The sequence below is a fragment of the Podarcis muralis genome, chromosome 10, assembly GCF_964188315.1.
Source record: "Podarcis muralis chromosome 10, rPodMur119.hap1.1, whole genome shotgun sequence".
NCBI lineage: Eukaryota > Metazoa > Chordata > Lepidosauria > Squamata > Lacertidae > Podarcis > Podarcis muralis.
The window spans coordinates 50,034,047-50,046,056 of record NC_135664.1 but is presented as its reverse complement, the minus strand read 5'-3'; the positions used below and the strand labels follow the sequence as shown (position 1 = coordinate 50,046,056).

The window sequence follows — 12,010 nt, the reverse complement described above, 5'->3', positions numbered from 1 at the left end:
ACTTAATGCACCGAAAAGCTGTTTCTCCCCAGTGTTTGCATGAAAGCAGTGGCAGATATTCACGAGTCCTTGTACTAGTATTCCATACTTGAGAATATTCCAGGTTAACCTGACTTAGATGGAAGACAAGGAGTTAAAACCAGCCTGGGCAAAATGCCCAGGATTCTTGAGAGAGATGTCTCTCACTTGACATCCTGTTGTTGTGCTTAGTTGTCAAGCTGCGTCAGCTGACTCTCCCTCCTCCTTCCCTTTCCCAGAGGAGGAAGAAGAGGGACGGGTTCAGCTTCCTCATCGAGGGGAGTATGTGCGCGTGCACGTGCGTGGTGAAAGAGAACTGTACAGTGAGGTCAGATGTTCCCCGGGCTGAGCACGTGACCTCGGAGCAAAAGTATAAAGAAAGATGCGGGGAGACCAGATGCCTAACTCAGTAGCTTCTCAAACTCTGGAGAGAAAGGGAGCAAGGAGCCGAGAGTGAAGAGGAAGAGAAGAAAGAGAGCGGCCGCGGAATAACAAAGCGAGGAGAATGGCACAGCGCTCTGAAAGGTGAGTGGCAATCCTGGGCTGGAAACAACCCTTCGAAGGAATTTACACAGACTCTCTCAGGTGTTACGATTAGCAGGGAGGGAGGGAGGCTCTTGGTAGCTCCAGCATCCTCGGAAGTGCGGTGTGTGTGTTGCCCAGGAGAGGGCATTCTCTGTGGCAGCACCTAGCACTGTGGGACACCCTTCTCACCCAGATGTGTGCCGTCTGGCACCTTCATTGGTATGGCTTCCATCACATGCTGAGGATGCACCCCTTTACCTTGGCCTCTGGTTGCATATACACCGTACATCTTGTGCACATTGTTTTTCCCGAGGAATCACGGGAATCTGTACAGAACTACAGTTCCCAAGCAACAAACTATAGCTCCCAGGATTCTCTGTGGAGCAGTGTGTTTGAAATGTACGTCATTTTGTGGGACCTACCTCTGTTGTCAGATATTTTGATTTTGCTGTGGAATGGCTTCATTTTATTTTTCAAACTGGGACCTTGTGGTGAAGGGCAGAAGAAATCTCATGAATAGAGTACTTTTGCATTTGTACTTTTAGTGTTATATGGCATCACTGTTTCTCTCGACGCCTGCATGCATATAACACCTGACAACTGAGGCTAACGTTTAATGCATATGAAGAATTAGACTACTCATGAAAGCTTATTATACCAATATACATTTCTTATTTGTTAAAGACTTTGTTGTTCAGAGGCATGCCATTGGGGGGGCGGGTATCTGAATTGCATATTTCTAGTTGCATAGGCACCAAACATTCAAAGCACATTCAGAATATCTCCCCTCCCAAGAATCCTGGGAACCGTAGCTTGTTAAAGATGTTGGGAAGTGTAGTTCTCTGGTGGGTAAACTACAGTTCCCAGGATTCTTGGAGGGGGAAAATGTGCTTTAATTATATGGTGCGTATGCAGCCCCTTGCTGAAGAACAAAGGGGTCCATTTTCTTGTCAGGAACTGAGGATGTTAATTTATCCTGGGTGTTAATTTATCCTGCTTTGCCACAGACTGCCAGTTTACTTCTGTGCAAAAGTGCTGGTATGTAAGATGCTTAAGTTAACACTGAATTCCCCCCCCCCCACCAGAATGTCTCAGGACCTGTCAGAAGCCCTGAAAGAAAGCACCAAAGAGGTGCATGAGCAGGCAGAGACCACAGATTTCATGATGCGGTTCCAGAAGGGGCAGATGTCACTTCATGAATTCAAGGTACTGTGCCTGAGTTTTTATTCCAGAGCGGGGGGCGGGGAAGACTTTAAACACCTCGAAGAGTCTTGTTTTACAATCAAGCGGTATATACGTTTTATGAAATCAGTCAATCTGTGACTTGTTGAACTACAACTCTCATCATCCCTAGCTAGCAAGGCTAGAGCTCAGGGATGATGGGAGTTGTAGTCCAACAACATCTGGGGACCCAGGGTTGAGAAACACTGGTCTAGAGAAAGCAATGGAAGGAAGAGGAGGAGGAAGAGAAAGAGAAAGAGAAAGAGAAAGAGAAAGAGAAAGAGGAACAGAAACCATCAGCAAGTGATCCCTTCAGACCTTTGCCATGGCAAGAGCAATCTGACCTTCCCCAGCAGTCCACTGGGGCAGAGGAAGGAAGTGGGGGGAAAGAGGGGGGAGGGAGAAGAGGAGGGGCAGAAAGAGAGAAGAGGGGGGTACATTGAGAGAGAAAAGGGGTGACAAAAAGAGAGAAGATGGGCTGTCCATCCATCCCACTTTTTGCTCTAGCCCCCACTCACTACGGCTTTCCCCACTGCAACAGTATGAGCCCTGACAGATCACTCCCAAGGGATTGTAGCTCTTGACAGAAAGATTTCCTAGCCCTTCTCTGACCTCACAGAAACTGCACTTTTTTCATTTCCTGGGCGTGTATTGCTGAACTGCTGTATTTTCATTCTGTTTGACGCCGCAGGCAAGGGCATAATTTTCTGGGTTCATTTCGGAACTTGAGCAAAATCTGCCTTCCAAGTGTGCCCGTCTGAGCTACTGGAACTAGCTTATTAAACAAATGCTAATGAGCTGAACCTTCTAGTATAACCAGTTAGAGGTAATTATTAGGCGTAAGTCCCGAATGAGGTGGCACGAAGCACAAACACAGATTGAGCAAAGCCGGGGGGGGGGGGGCAGGAGGTAGCAGCAGCCATGGTGAAATTCTGGAGAGGTGACTTATACATTACCCAGCAAAAACACAGTTATAATTGCCATGAGATTTCCGTTCTTTGTCGATTGGCTGGTTTCCCTTACAACAGACCAATGCAGTGGGCAGGGAGAGCATAAAGATGGCAGGTCATAAAGAGTTGGTTCAACAATCCATTGCTTTCTGAAATTATACAGAGAGAGAGAGAGAGAGAGAGAGAGAGAGAGAGAGAGAGAGGTATTGAAGCAGAAGATACTGATCTCAACCATGAAAACCCAACCAATTTTGGTGCTTAGGAACATAGGGATGTGCCTTACACTGGGCCAGACCAAGCGCAGAACTGTTTACATTGACAGGCAGTCGTTCTCTATGGTTTCAGACGGGAAGTCTCTCTCAGCTCTATTTGCAGATGGCAGGGACTGAATCTGGGACTTCCTGTCCACAAGGCAATTCCTCTATCCCGAAGCTATGGCCCTCCATCAAGTTCCGAAAGATAATCAGTCATATAAATCCATGTCAAGGGAAGGCGATCACACAAATGTGGAATGAGAGAGAGAGAGAGAGAGAAACCATTTGACATGTGTTTGGTGTCAAATTTTCCTCTTGGTCACTTTGTGGAAGCTCACAATGGGCCTCTTAGAAGGCGACCGCTTCTCAGTTGTGTGGAAATCCAGGTCTTCAAGGGCTTTATATAGGTCAAAACGCACACCCAGTCGCCATCTGGGATGTGCAATAATAGCCTGCACTGCTGGTTGACTAAAGGGAAGTTTTGTGTGAAGGTATTAGGGTGTGTTCATAAGGCAGTTGTGAACAGGCTCAGATGCACCATCTCTATTTGACCTTAGAATCATAGAATTGTAGAGTTGAAAGGGACCATGAGAGTTATCTAGTCCAACCCCCTGCAATGCAGGAATCTTTTGCCCAATGTGGGGCTCGAACTTACGACCTGGAGATTAAGAGTCTCATGCTCTACTGACTGAGCTATCCCAGCTCATACTGGTGGCTGCATCCCACTGTGCTGCTCTTTTGCCCAACTGTGCCATAATCATCACATAGAGTACAGAGATCCAGAATGGGACAGACAGTCCAGACACCTAAACTAGTGCTAGAATCTTTCTCACCCACAGTGCATGTCCTTTGCATTCTCCTTGCCTGTACAGATGCTGAACTGAGGTCAAAAGAAGCTGTAGAAGGGATGTGTTATTAGCCACAGTTACTATTGAGATGAATGGGAATCATGCAGCTATGAAACATAACTTCCATGTGAGAGACCTTTTGAGTGTGGGTCTCAAAATACTTTCCTCTAATGGTTGGCCAATGTGTTGCTGCACTGCCTTGCTTACTGTGTTTAGCTAGGCTAGGGTCACTTCCAGGCAACCTGTTCATCAAGCATTCATCCTGAATTGTTTGCACAAAGTTTGTGGGGTGGTTATATATTGGCTACAGTGAACATCTGTTTGTGGAGTCGTTAGATGACCTTGCATCATGCAAATATTACTCCAGAATTTCCAGTTCATTTCTTCCCACCACTTACCTTGTGGCAAAATTATCGGATTTGGAGGAGGGAAGAGAGAGAATGGGCTTTGTTCCATATTGACTGTCATGGTGCAATCTGAATTTACTGGAATGTGTTTGAACCCACAACATATCAACAGTCTGGAAGCACCTCAAATTTTTCATGGAACTTGGTTAATGTTTAAAATGTATTTAGTTGTGTGTGCGTTTTGTATTTGCAACAGGGACAAAAAGTACTTTACCAAAGAGTTTGTAAAGCAGCAACGTAGAGATAAGTCCAAATGCTTCTATAAAGGAAGGTGCAGGTAGATTTGACAGATTTGCTGTGTTGTATTCAGTGGTGGCTTTTTGCTGATGGAAAATTCACCTGCACAAGGTGGGGCACTCATAAGAAGAGCCCAAATAGATCTGACCAATGTCTCAACTAGTCTGGCTTCCTGTTCTCACAGTGATCAACTGGATGCCTATGAGACGCCTACAGTAAGGTTACCAGACGTTCCTGTTTCCCAGGGACAGTCCCCGGATTTACAAATCAGTCCCCATACAAAATCCATTGAAGTTGAAAAGTGTCCGTGGATTCATTGAAAAAAATCTGGTAACCTTAGCCTACAGGCAGGATCCAAGTGCAGCAACAACTTAGTTTTGCCCACTGTGGCCCAAAGTTAAGAGAGATCAGTGGAAACTGGGTGCCCCACCTTGTGCAAATGGAAATGTTTTCTGCTAGGGCAAAGCCAGCATTGGATGGTATGGCCAGCCCTGCAATCCATGTTTAAGCACATGGAACAACTGCCATCCCATCTAATTCAAGTCTGAGGTGCCAGGGATTGAACACAATAGGTTCTCTACACAGAAGTGTCTACTCAGTTCTGACCAAACTAAGCCTCCTGGAGCACAATATACATCAGGAGGCTTAGTTTGGTCAGAACCTAGTATACACTCCCAGAGTTAATGCTAAATACATTACTTCTGGTAAATGAGCCACCATAGCCGCTAGAGGGCCGTGAAAATTTGTGTCCTGGGCTTTTTAGACTCTTCTACACATGTACTATCTGAAACCAAAGGGGCACATTGGTTGCCAGATGCAAAATATACTGTATTGGAATTATTTTCAGCTCTCCTACCCCACTGTATGGCCAAAGGAAGACTTGCAGCTAAGCTTCTCCCCTCCCTTCCATCCTTTGTTTCAGCTGTACCTGGCTTCTCTGTACTACGTCTATGTTGCCCTGGAGAAAGAGTCTGAGCGGAATAAAGACAACCCAGTCTATGCCCCTGTTTATTTCCCAAACGAGCTCAATCGCAGGGCAGCTTTGGAGGAAGACTTGGAGTATTTCTATGGCCCCACGTGGAGGAAGGAGATCCAGTGTCACGAGGCAACTCAGAAATACGTGGACAGGCTACACCACGTGGGCCAGTACGAACCTGAGCTTTTGGTGGCCCATGCTTACACGCGATACTTGGGAGATTTGTCCGGGGGTCAGATTCTGAAGAAGATCGCTCAGAAAATGTTCCATCTGCCCAGCACTGGAGAAGGGCTGTCGTTCTTCAACTTCCCTGGAGTCACCAACATCAGCAAGTTCAAGCAGCTGTATCGAGCGCGGATGAACAGTCTCCCCATGAACTCAGCTACTGAGGAGAGAATACTTGAGGAGGCCAAGAGATCTTTCCTGCTGAATATAGAAGTGAGTAATCAGCTTTGCCATGAGGTCCATAACTCTCTTGAAAGTCACAATAACATCTCTGTTGACACTCTTAGGAGTTGGTGAACATTTCTAAGAGCTGACCGAGCTTCTTCTGATTAGAGATTTATTTTTGTAAGGTGAATCTGGGTCATTGAAATAAGACATTTTTTTTAAGTAGGATCAATTACAAAGCAATAAACTAACATTTGACTTATGTACAGCTTTTCCTTAGCCTCAGTGTTGAACAAAAAGAGAAAAAATAGGAGATGATTATGATATTGGTAATGGGGTTATGGTAGAAGCCAGTCTGAGAACAAAAAATGCAGGCAGCTGTGTTAGTCTATTAGAAAAAATCCAAACAGAAACAGTGTCATAAATACCTAATACTTGTTCCAGTCTTAAAATGTTAATTTGGAACATTCTTTGCAGGCTACATCAACTTCCCTGGGAGTTAGCCCCATTAAAATCAGTGTCACTTACATCTAAATAGACATTGATAGGATTGAACTGTAAGGCTGAAATCCTAACTCCACTTACTTGGAAGTAAGCCCCACTAAATTAAGGATAATTGAGTAGACATGGTTGCTGTAAGTTACTTTTACATCCATAGGATCACAGGTCATACGAGGTTTGTCGGGACAAAAAGTGGTGGGCACAGTACTTTTGAAAATTCTAAAAGGCAGCAGCTATTTAAGTCTGTCCTGATTGGTCTTTGAGTTTGTTGACAGGCTGTGATTTATCTTGAGTCCAGCTCTTCCAACCTCCAAATTAATTTTAAACAACAACAGGATCAACATTTGTCAACGAGCCTTTAAAAACTAAGTACATACGCAGTTGGTGGATGGCCTGGTTTATTATTTCTTTCCCTCTCCAGAAGGAACTAAGAAGTTCCATTCCCATTATGATCAAACTTTCTTCAGTCTGGAGGGTTTATACTAAAGCTAGCTCACTTTTTGTTTGGCTGCACACACACCAACCACTTAAAGAACATCCTTCACAGAGGATCCTAGGAACTGCAGTTTACCCTTCACAATGCTACAATTCTTAACTACACCCTTAACAAACTACAGTTCCCAGGATCCTAGAGGGGAAGTGTGTGGTGTGTACGCAGCCCAGCTTCCTGATGCAACTGGTGCTGTCCCTACATCTTTCTTCATTTGCAACTTACTCACATAGGGATACGGACACACATGTATGCAAGGACCAGCATTCATAGCCTTTGTACAGTATATGCACTGGAAGATTTGATCGGTGTTTCTCAGCAGGTTTATAATGAAAGGTAGATGTTCACACGCTCCAATATAAAGATGAAAGCAAGTGAAGAAGATTGGAGGACCTTCAGACTTTATTAAGATGGGTTGTGGTGGTGATGGTTTGCAAAATCCTAAAAAGGGATAGAATGCTTTTCAGTAACAAAACGGTGATCTATCTCAGGTGTTCAAGGAGTTGCAGAGACTGACAAGCCAAGGGCAAACCACAGAAAACCTCCGCCTTGAGGAACCAAAACTAGACCTTCACACAAGAGGAATCAACAGAACTCACAGTAAGATAACTTCTTAATTTGAGCCATTCCTCATCTTCCAGCCACATCGATTGCAGCAATCATCCTAGGAAGCTGCCTTATCAGAACACTGATCCATTTAGCTTAGTTCTTCCCATTACATGGCCTGGCTTCAGCCCTCCAGGGTATCAGGTAAGCTAAGGACCTTCCCAAGACAGATATTTGTGCTGGCATGGGCCTCGCCATCAGGGGCAGCCATTTGTGATGCCCATGACAGGCAGTAGTAACTTGGCTTCTGACCCTGCCTACTATGCTCCCAAGGCAAGCTCCCTTCCTTTTAGCTCCGTTTCCCCTTGGATCTTCTAAATACAGCGGTACCTCAGGTTACAGACTCTTGAGGATAGATGCTTCAGGTTACAGACTCCGCTAACCCAGAAATAGTACCTTGGATTAAGAACTTTGCTTCAGGATGAGAACAGAAATCACGCACTGGCAGTGGGAGGCCCCATTAGCTAAAGTGGTACCTCAGGTTAAGAACAGTTTCAGGTTAAGAACGGACCTCCAGAACGAATTAAGTTCTTAACCCGAGGAACCACTGTAATGGAAAGAGGAGTGGTTCCTATCATAGCCACTTTCCATTAGAAAATGTGTGTGGACCATGCAGTTATCATTAATAAATTCTTATGAGGTGCTTCAGTGTTGTATATATATCAAAAGATAAGAAAGGCTCTGCTCACAGCCTCAGAATCTAATATACATGATATAAAAGGAAAAAGGAATGGGGTAGGAAGAGGAAAACAAGCACTGAAGCAACTGCGGCTCCATAGGCTACCAGGTGGGGTCAGATGGATGTCCCCTTTGCCATGATGAACTTCCTAAGAGGCCCCCTAAGGGCCCCAGGACACCTGGTTAGTTGAAGAGGCCAAAGTGTTATTTTAAAAGTCTCTCCTTCTCTCACAATCCCTCCTTCCACCCAGCTCCCTACGATTTCTGTGCTGCAGAATGCACAGCCCAGTTCTTTAAATGAAATAAGATTCCACCTTGTTGAATGAGATTTATGCCTGTAGGTGCACATGTAGGGCTGCAAGCCTTATAGTTCTGAAACGCAAAGTCAGAAAAGTCGCTATGCTGGCTCTCCCTTTTGCTTTCTGTAACCACCTGCTTGCAAGGCTATGTCCACCCAGCTGGCTCAACTGTACCAGCGCTCTGTAATATTACCTTCCTGTATCATTAATCTCTGGTGGCTGCTCTGCTCAATGTACCTGCCTCGCACCCAGTGGTGTCATCAGCGTGACTGGAGCATTGCTGAATGTTCTGGAAACGAAGCTCCCAACCTGACCAATTTCCATTCTCTTAATATAGGTCCAAAGGAAAGTGACCGTGTGCAGATGGGGCATCAGCAGATGCTACCCAGCACGCCGCTCCTGCGTTGGGCTCTCGCCATCTTCTTCTTGGCAACAACTGTCGGTGTGGGCTTGTATGCCATGTGAGCAGAAGGAACCTCAGCCATGTCTTTCACCAGCACCTGCCTCATCCTGAACTAACAGTCCTTTTCCTTGTGGAAGAAAGCCTGCTTAGATGGCCTAGTTTGGGCGATCTAAGGTCAGCTCTTCTCACATCACTAACTTGACAAGTGACACAAAAAGACTCTTAAAGGACTTTAGAAAGTCAAATCAAATGCTGGTGCGGCAAACATTTCTAAAGATATTGAAATGCGAGAGGGAGCCATAAAGACTGATAACTTGCCAGCTGGGACAACTGAGGAATAAATGTTGCTCCTGGTACTTTGCCTAGTGTTATGTCATAGTACTGTCTACTGCAGACTTCAGCAACCTGATGCCCCTTCCCTGATATTTTGGACTACAAGTCCCATCAGCCCTAGCTGCCACATGCTCGCTGGGGATGATGGGAGTTGTAGTCCAAAATATCTGATGGGCACAAAGCTGGTCCAATGTTGTGTTGCTTGCTTCTCCTTATCCTGAGACAAAAATGCATTGCTCAAACTATGATTTTATGTAATGATGTTTCTGTTTTATGTAATGTTGTTTGTTTTTGAAATGCATTTGTACCTCGGTCCTGTATTTTTTTGGGGGGAGGAATATATTCTCTTGCATCTGTAACTTGCCTTTTATAAATTATGTGCTCAATCATTAAACCTCCCTGTGAGTAGAATGAACTGTATCCTTCTGATTTTAATGTTTTAGCAAATCGTGAGTAGAGCATTTTTCTTTTCCTGTGTACTATATTAACTGATGCTGAAAGGATATTGGGCTGATTAGCGCTCAGCCTTAAAACTAACTTACCTTTCTGTCTAAAGACAAAACTGTTGAATCTTTGTTTTTGTTTATTTTATTTCTTTTATTTCTATACTGCCCTTCACCCAAGGATCACAGGGCAGTTTACAATATAAAAACACAAAAATATTTAACATAGTAACAAACAAAATAATAACCCACAATTTCTTATTTGGGGAAAAAACGCAGGCACAATGTGCTCAGCACTGGTCAAGTTTGCACATGACACTAAGCCATGGTTTATTAAATCATGGCTTAGCATTAAGTGCCCAGTGGCTTCACTAGTTTGTTTACTGCCAGCAAACCATGATCTGAATCCATGGTTTGCTGTTAATTTATGAACCTTGGCTGGTTTTAATGATAGTTTGGTATTACATGCAAACCCATCACCCTTAATTAGCCATAGTTTGTTTAGCCACCCACACCATAGGCACTCATCAAACTACAAAGTCACAAGGCAAGAGCAGCTAGAAACATAACTAAATTTTGGAGAAACAAGTTTGCTTGATAGTCTGTGGGACAATTTGTGGTTAACTTGTAGTTTGTTAAGTCCATCGGTATTATTTGCAAATTAATTCTTTGTAAAATCCCTGGAAAGCTAGGATTGACATCCAGTGTTTAAGAACAGGGTGATGTGTTGCTTCACAAGCACCTGTATTCAAGAAATTTGTTTAGTAACCATAAATGTGATGTTAATGGCTATTGTGTATACTAGTTCATGTCTGTAAAGGAGGATTAGTAATTTGCAATACAGTCAAAACCTCTGCTCCTGAAAGCCTCTGTTTTGGAATGTTTCAGCTCCTGAACACCAAAAACCCGGAAGTAAATACTCCGGTTTTTGAATGTTTCTCGGAAGCCAAACGTGCGACACGGCTTCTGCTTGAGTGCAGTTGTCGAAAATTTCAGAAGCTGAACGGGCTTCCAGAACAGATTACGTTCGACAACCGATGTTTGACTATATTGGCAACAGTTACTTTACCATAGTTTGGCCAAGGAAAATGTTTTGTTCTAAAATAAAGGACATAGCTGTCAACTTTCAGATTTGAAAATAAAGGATCAGCAGCCTCACCTGTCCCGGAGACAGTCTATGGGATATCTAACAATCCGGGATAGCAGCGGGAAATGGCGCTGAAATAAGGGAATTTCCCGCAAAAAAAGGGAAGGTTGACAGCTATGATAAAGGAAAGCTGAAGTTAATAAATTTCTAGGTTACCAAAGGAGAATGACAAAACACATAGCCAAGTGATGGTGTCTGATGTACAAACACTGCAAAGCTCAAACAACAGAAATTACCGATAGTTTACAAGTACAGTGGTGCCTCGCAAGACGAAATTAATTCGTTCCGCAAGTTTTTTCTTCTTGCGAGTTTTTCGTCTTGCGATGCACGGTTTCCCATAGGAATGCATTGGAAATCAATTAATGCGTTCCTAGGGAAACCGACTTCAGACCAGGTCCGGGTACAGTCTGTCCCCCGACCTCTTCTGAAGGCTGGGGGGGGGGGACAAGGGCTTTTCTTCCCACCCCCAGCATTTTAAAAAACCCCGGGACAGCGGAGGGCTTCTCCGCTGTCCGGGGCGATCTTAAAATGCTGGCGGGCGGCATTTTAAAATCGCCCCGGACAGCGGAGGACTTCTCCGCTGTCCGGGGCGATTTAAAAGCCCCTGGGAAGGCAGGCAGGGAGGACAAAGACATTTGCCCCCCGCCCTCCTTCAGAAGAGGTCCAGGACCTCTTCTGAAGGCTGGCGGGGGCGAAAGTCTTTGCTCCCCCCCCGCCTGCCTTCAAAAGCTGTCCGGCCAAGGCTTCGCGGACCTCTCCGCAAGCAGCGGCAGCGCTGCCGCTGCTTGCGGTGAGTTGCCGGCATGCCGAAGCCTGTGCGCGCTGAGATCAGCGCGCCCAAGTTTCGCGGACCTCTCCGCAAGCAGCGGCAGCGCTGCCGCTGCTTGCTGAGTGTTGCCGGCATGCCGAAGCCTGCGTGCGCTGAGATCCGCGCGCCCAGGCTTCGCGGACCTCTCCGCAAGCAGCGGCAGCGCTGCCGCTGCTTGCGGTGAGTTGCCGGCATGCCGAAGCCTGCGCGCGCTGAGATCCGCGCGCCCAGGCTTCGCGGACCTCTCCTGCCTTCAAAAGCCGTCCGTGATAGCGGGAAGCGCTTCCCTGCTATCCCGGACTGCTTTTAAAATGCTGGCGGTGGGGAGCAAAGCCTTTCGGCCCCCGCCAGCCTTCCTGGACCTCTTCTGAAGGCCGGAGGGGGGGGAAAGGCTTTGCTCCCCACCGCTAGCATTTAAAAGAGGTCCCCGGAGATTTCCCTATGGGCTTTCGTCTTGCGAAGCAAGCCCATAGGGA

General features: G+C 45.6%; 1 protein-coding gene across 1 annotated transcript; it reads left to right on the top strand.

The window, feature by feature from the left end:
- The first annotated feature begins 257 nt into the window (after positions 1–257).
- On the top strand, positions 258–9,547 carry HMOX1 (heme oxygenase 1). Its single transcript, XM_028746022.2, has 5 exons — positions 258–543; positions 1,629–1,749; positions 5,383–5,874; positions 7,309–7,417; positions 8,738–9,547. Exons 1-5 carry the CDS (start codon positions 524–526, stop codon positions 8,863–8,865), a joined length of 870 nt encoding a protein of 289 aa, XP_028601855.2. The 5' UTR covers positions 258–523; the 3' UTR covers positions 8,866–9,547.
- The last annotated feature ends 2,463 nt before the right edge of the window (positions 9,548–12,010 follow it).

Excerpts from the sequence above, each read along its gene's own strand:
- HMOX1 (XM_028746022.2), top strand. The coding sequence starts at position 524 with ATGGCACAGCGCTCTGAAAG. Across the intron at positions 544-1,628 it reads ATGGCACAGCGCTCTGAAAG|AATGTCTCAGGACCTGTCAG; the intron begins GTGAGTGGCAAT and ends CCCCCCCACCAG. Across the intron at positions 5,875-7,308 it reads CTTTCCTGCTGAATATAGAA|GTGTTCAAGGAGTTGCAGAG; the intron begins GTGAGTAATCAG and ends GATCTATCTCAG.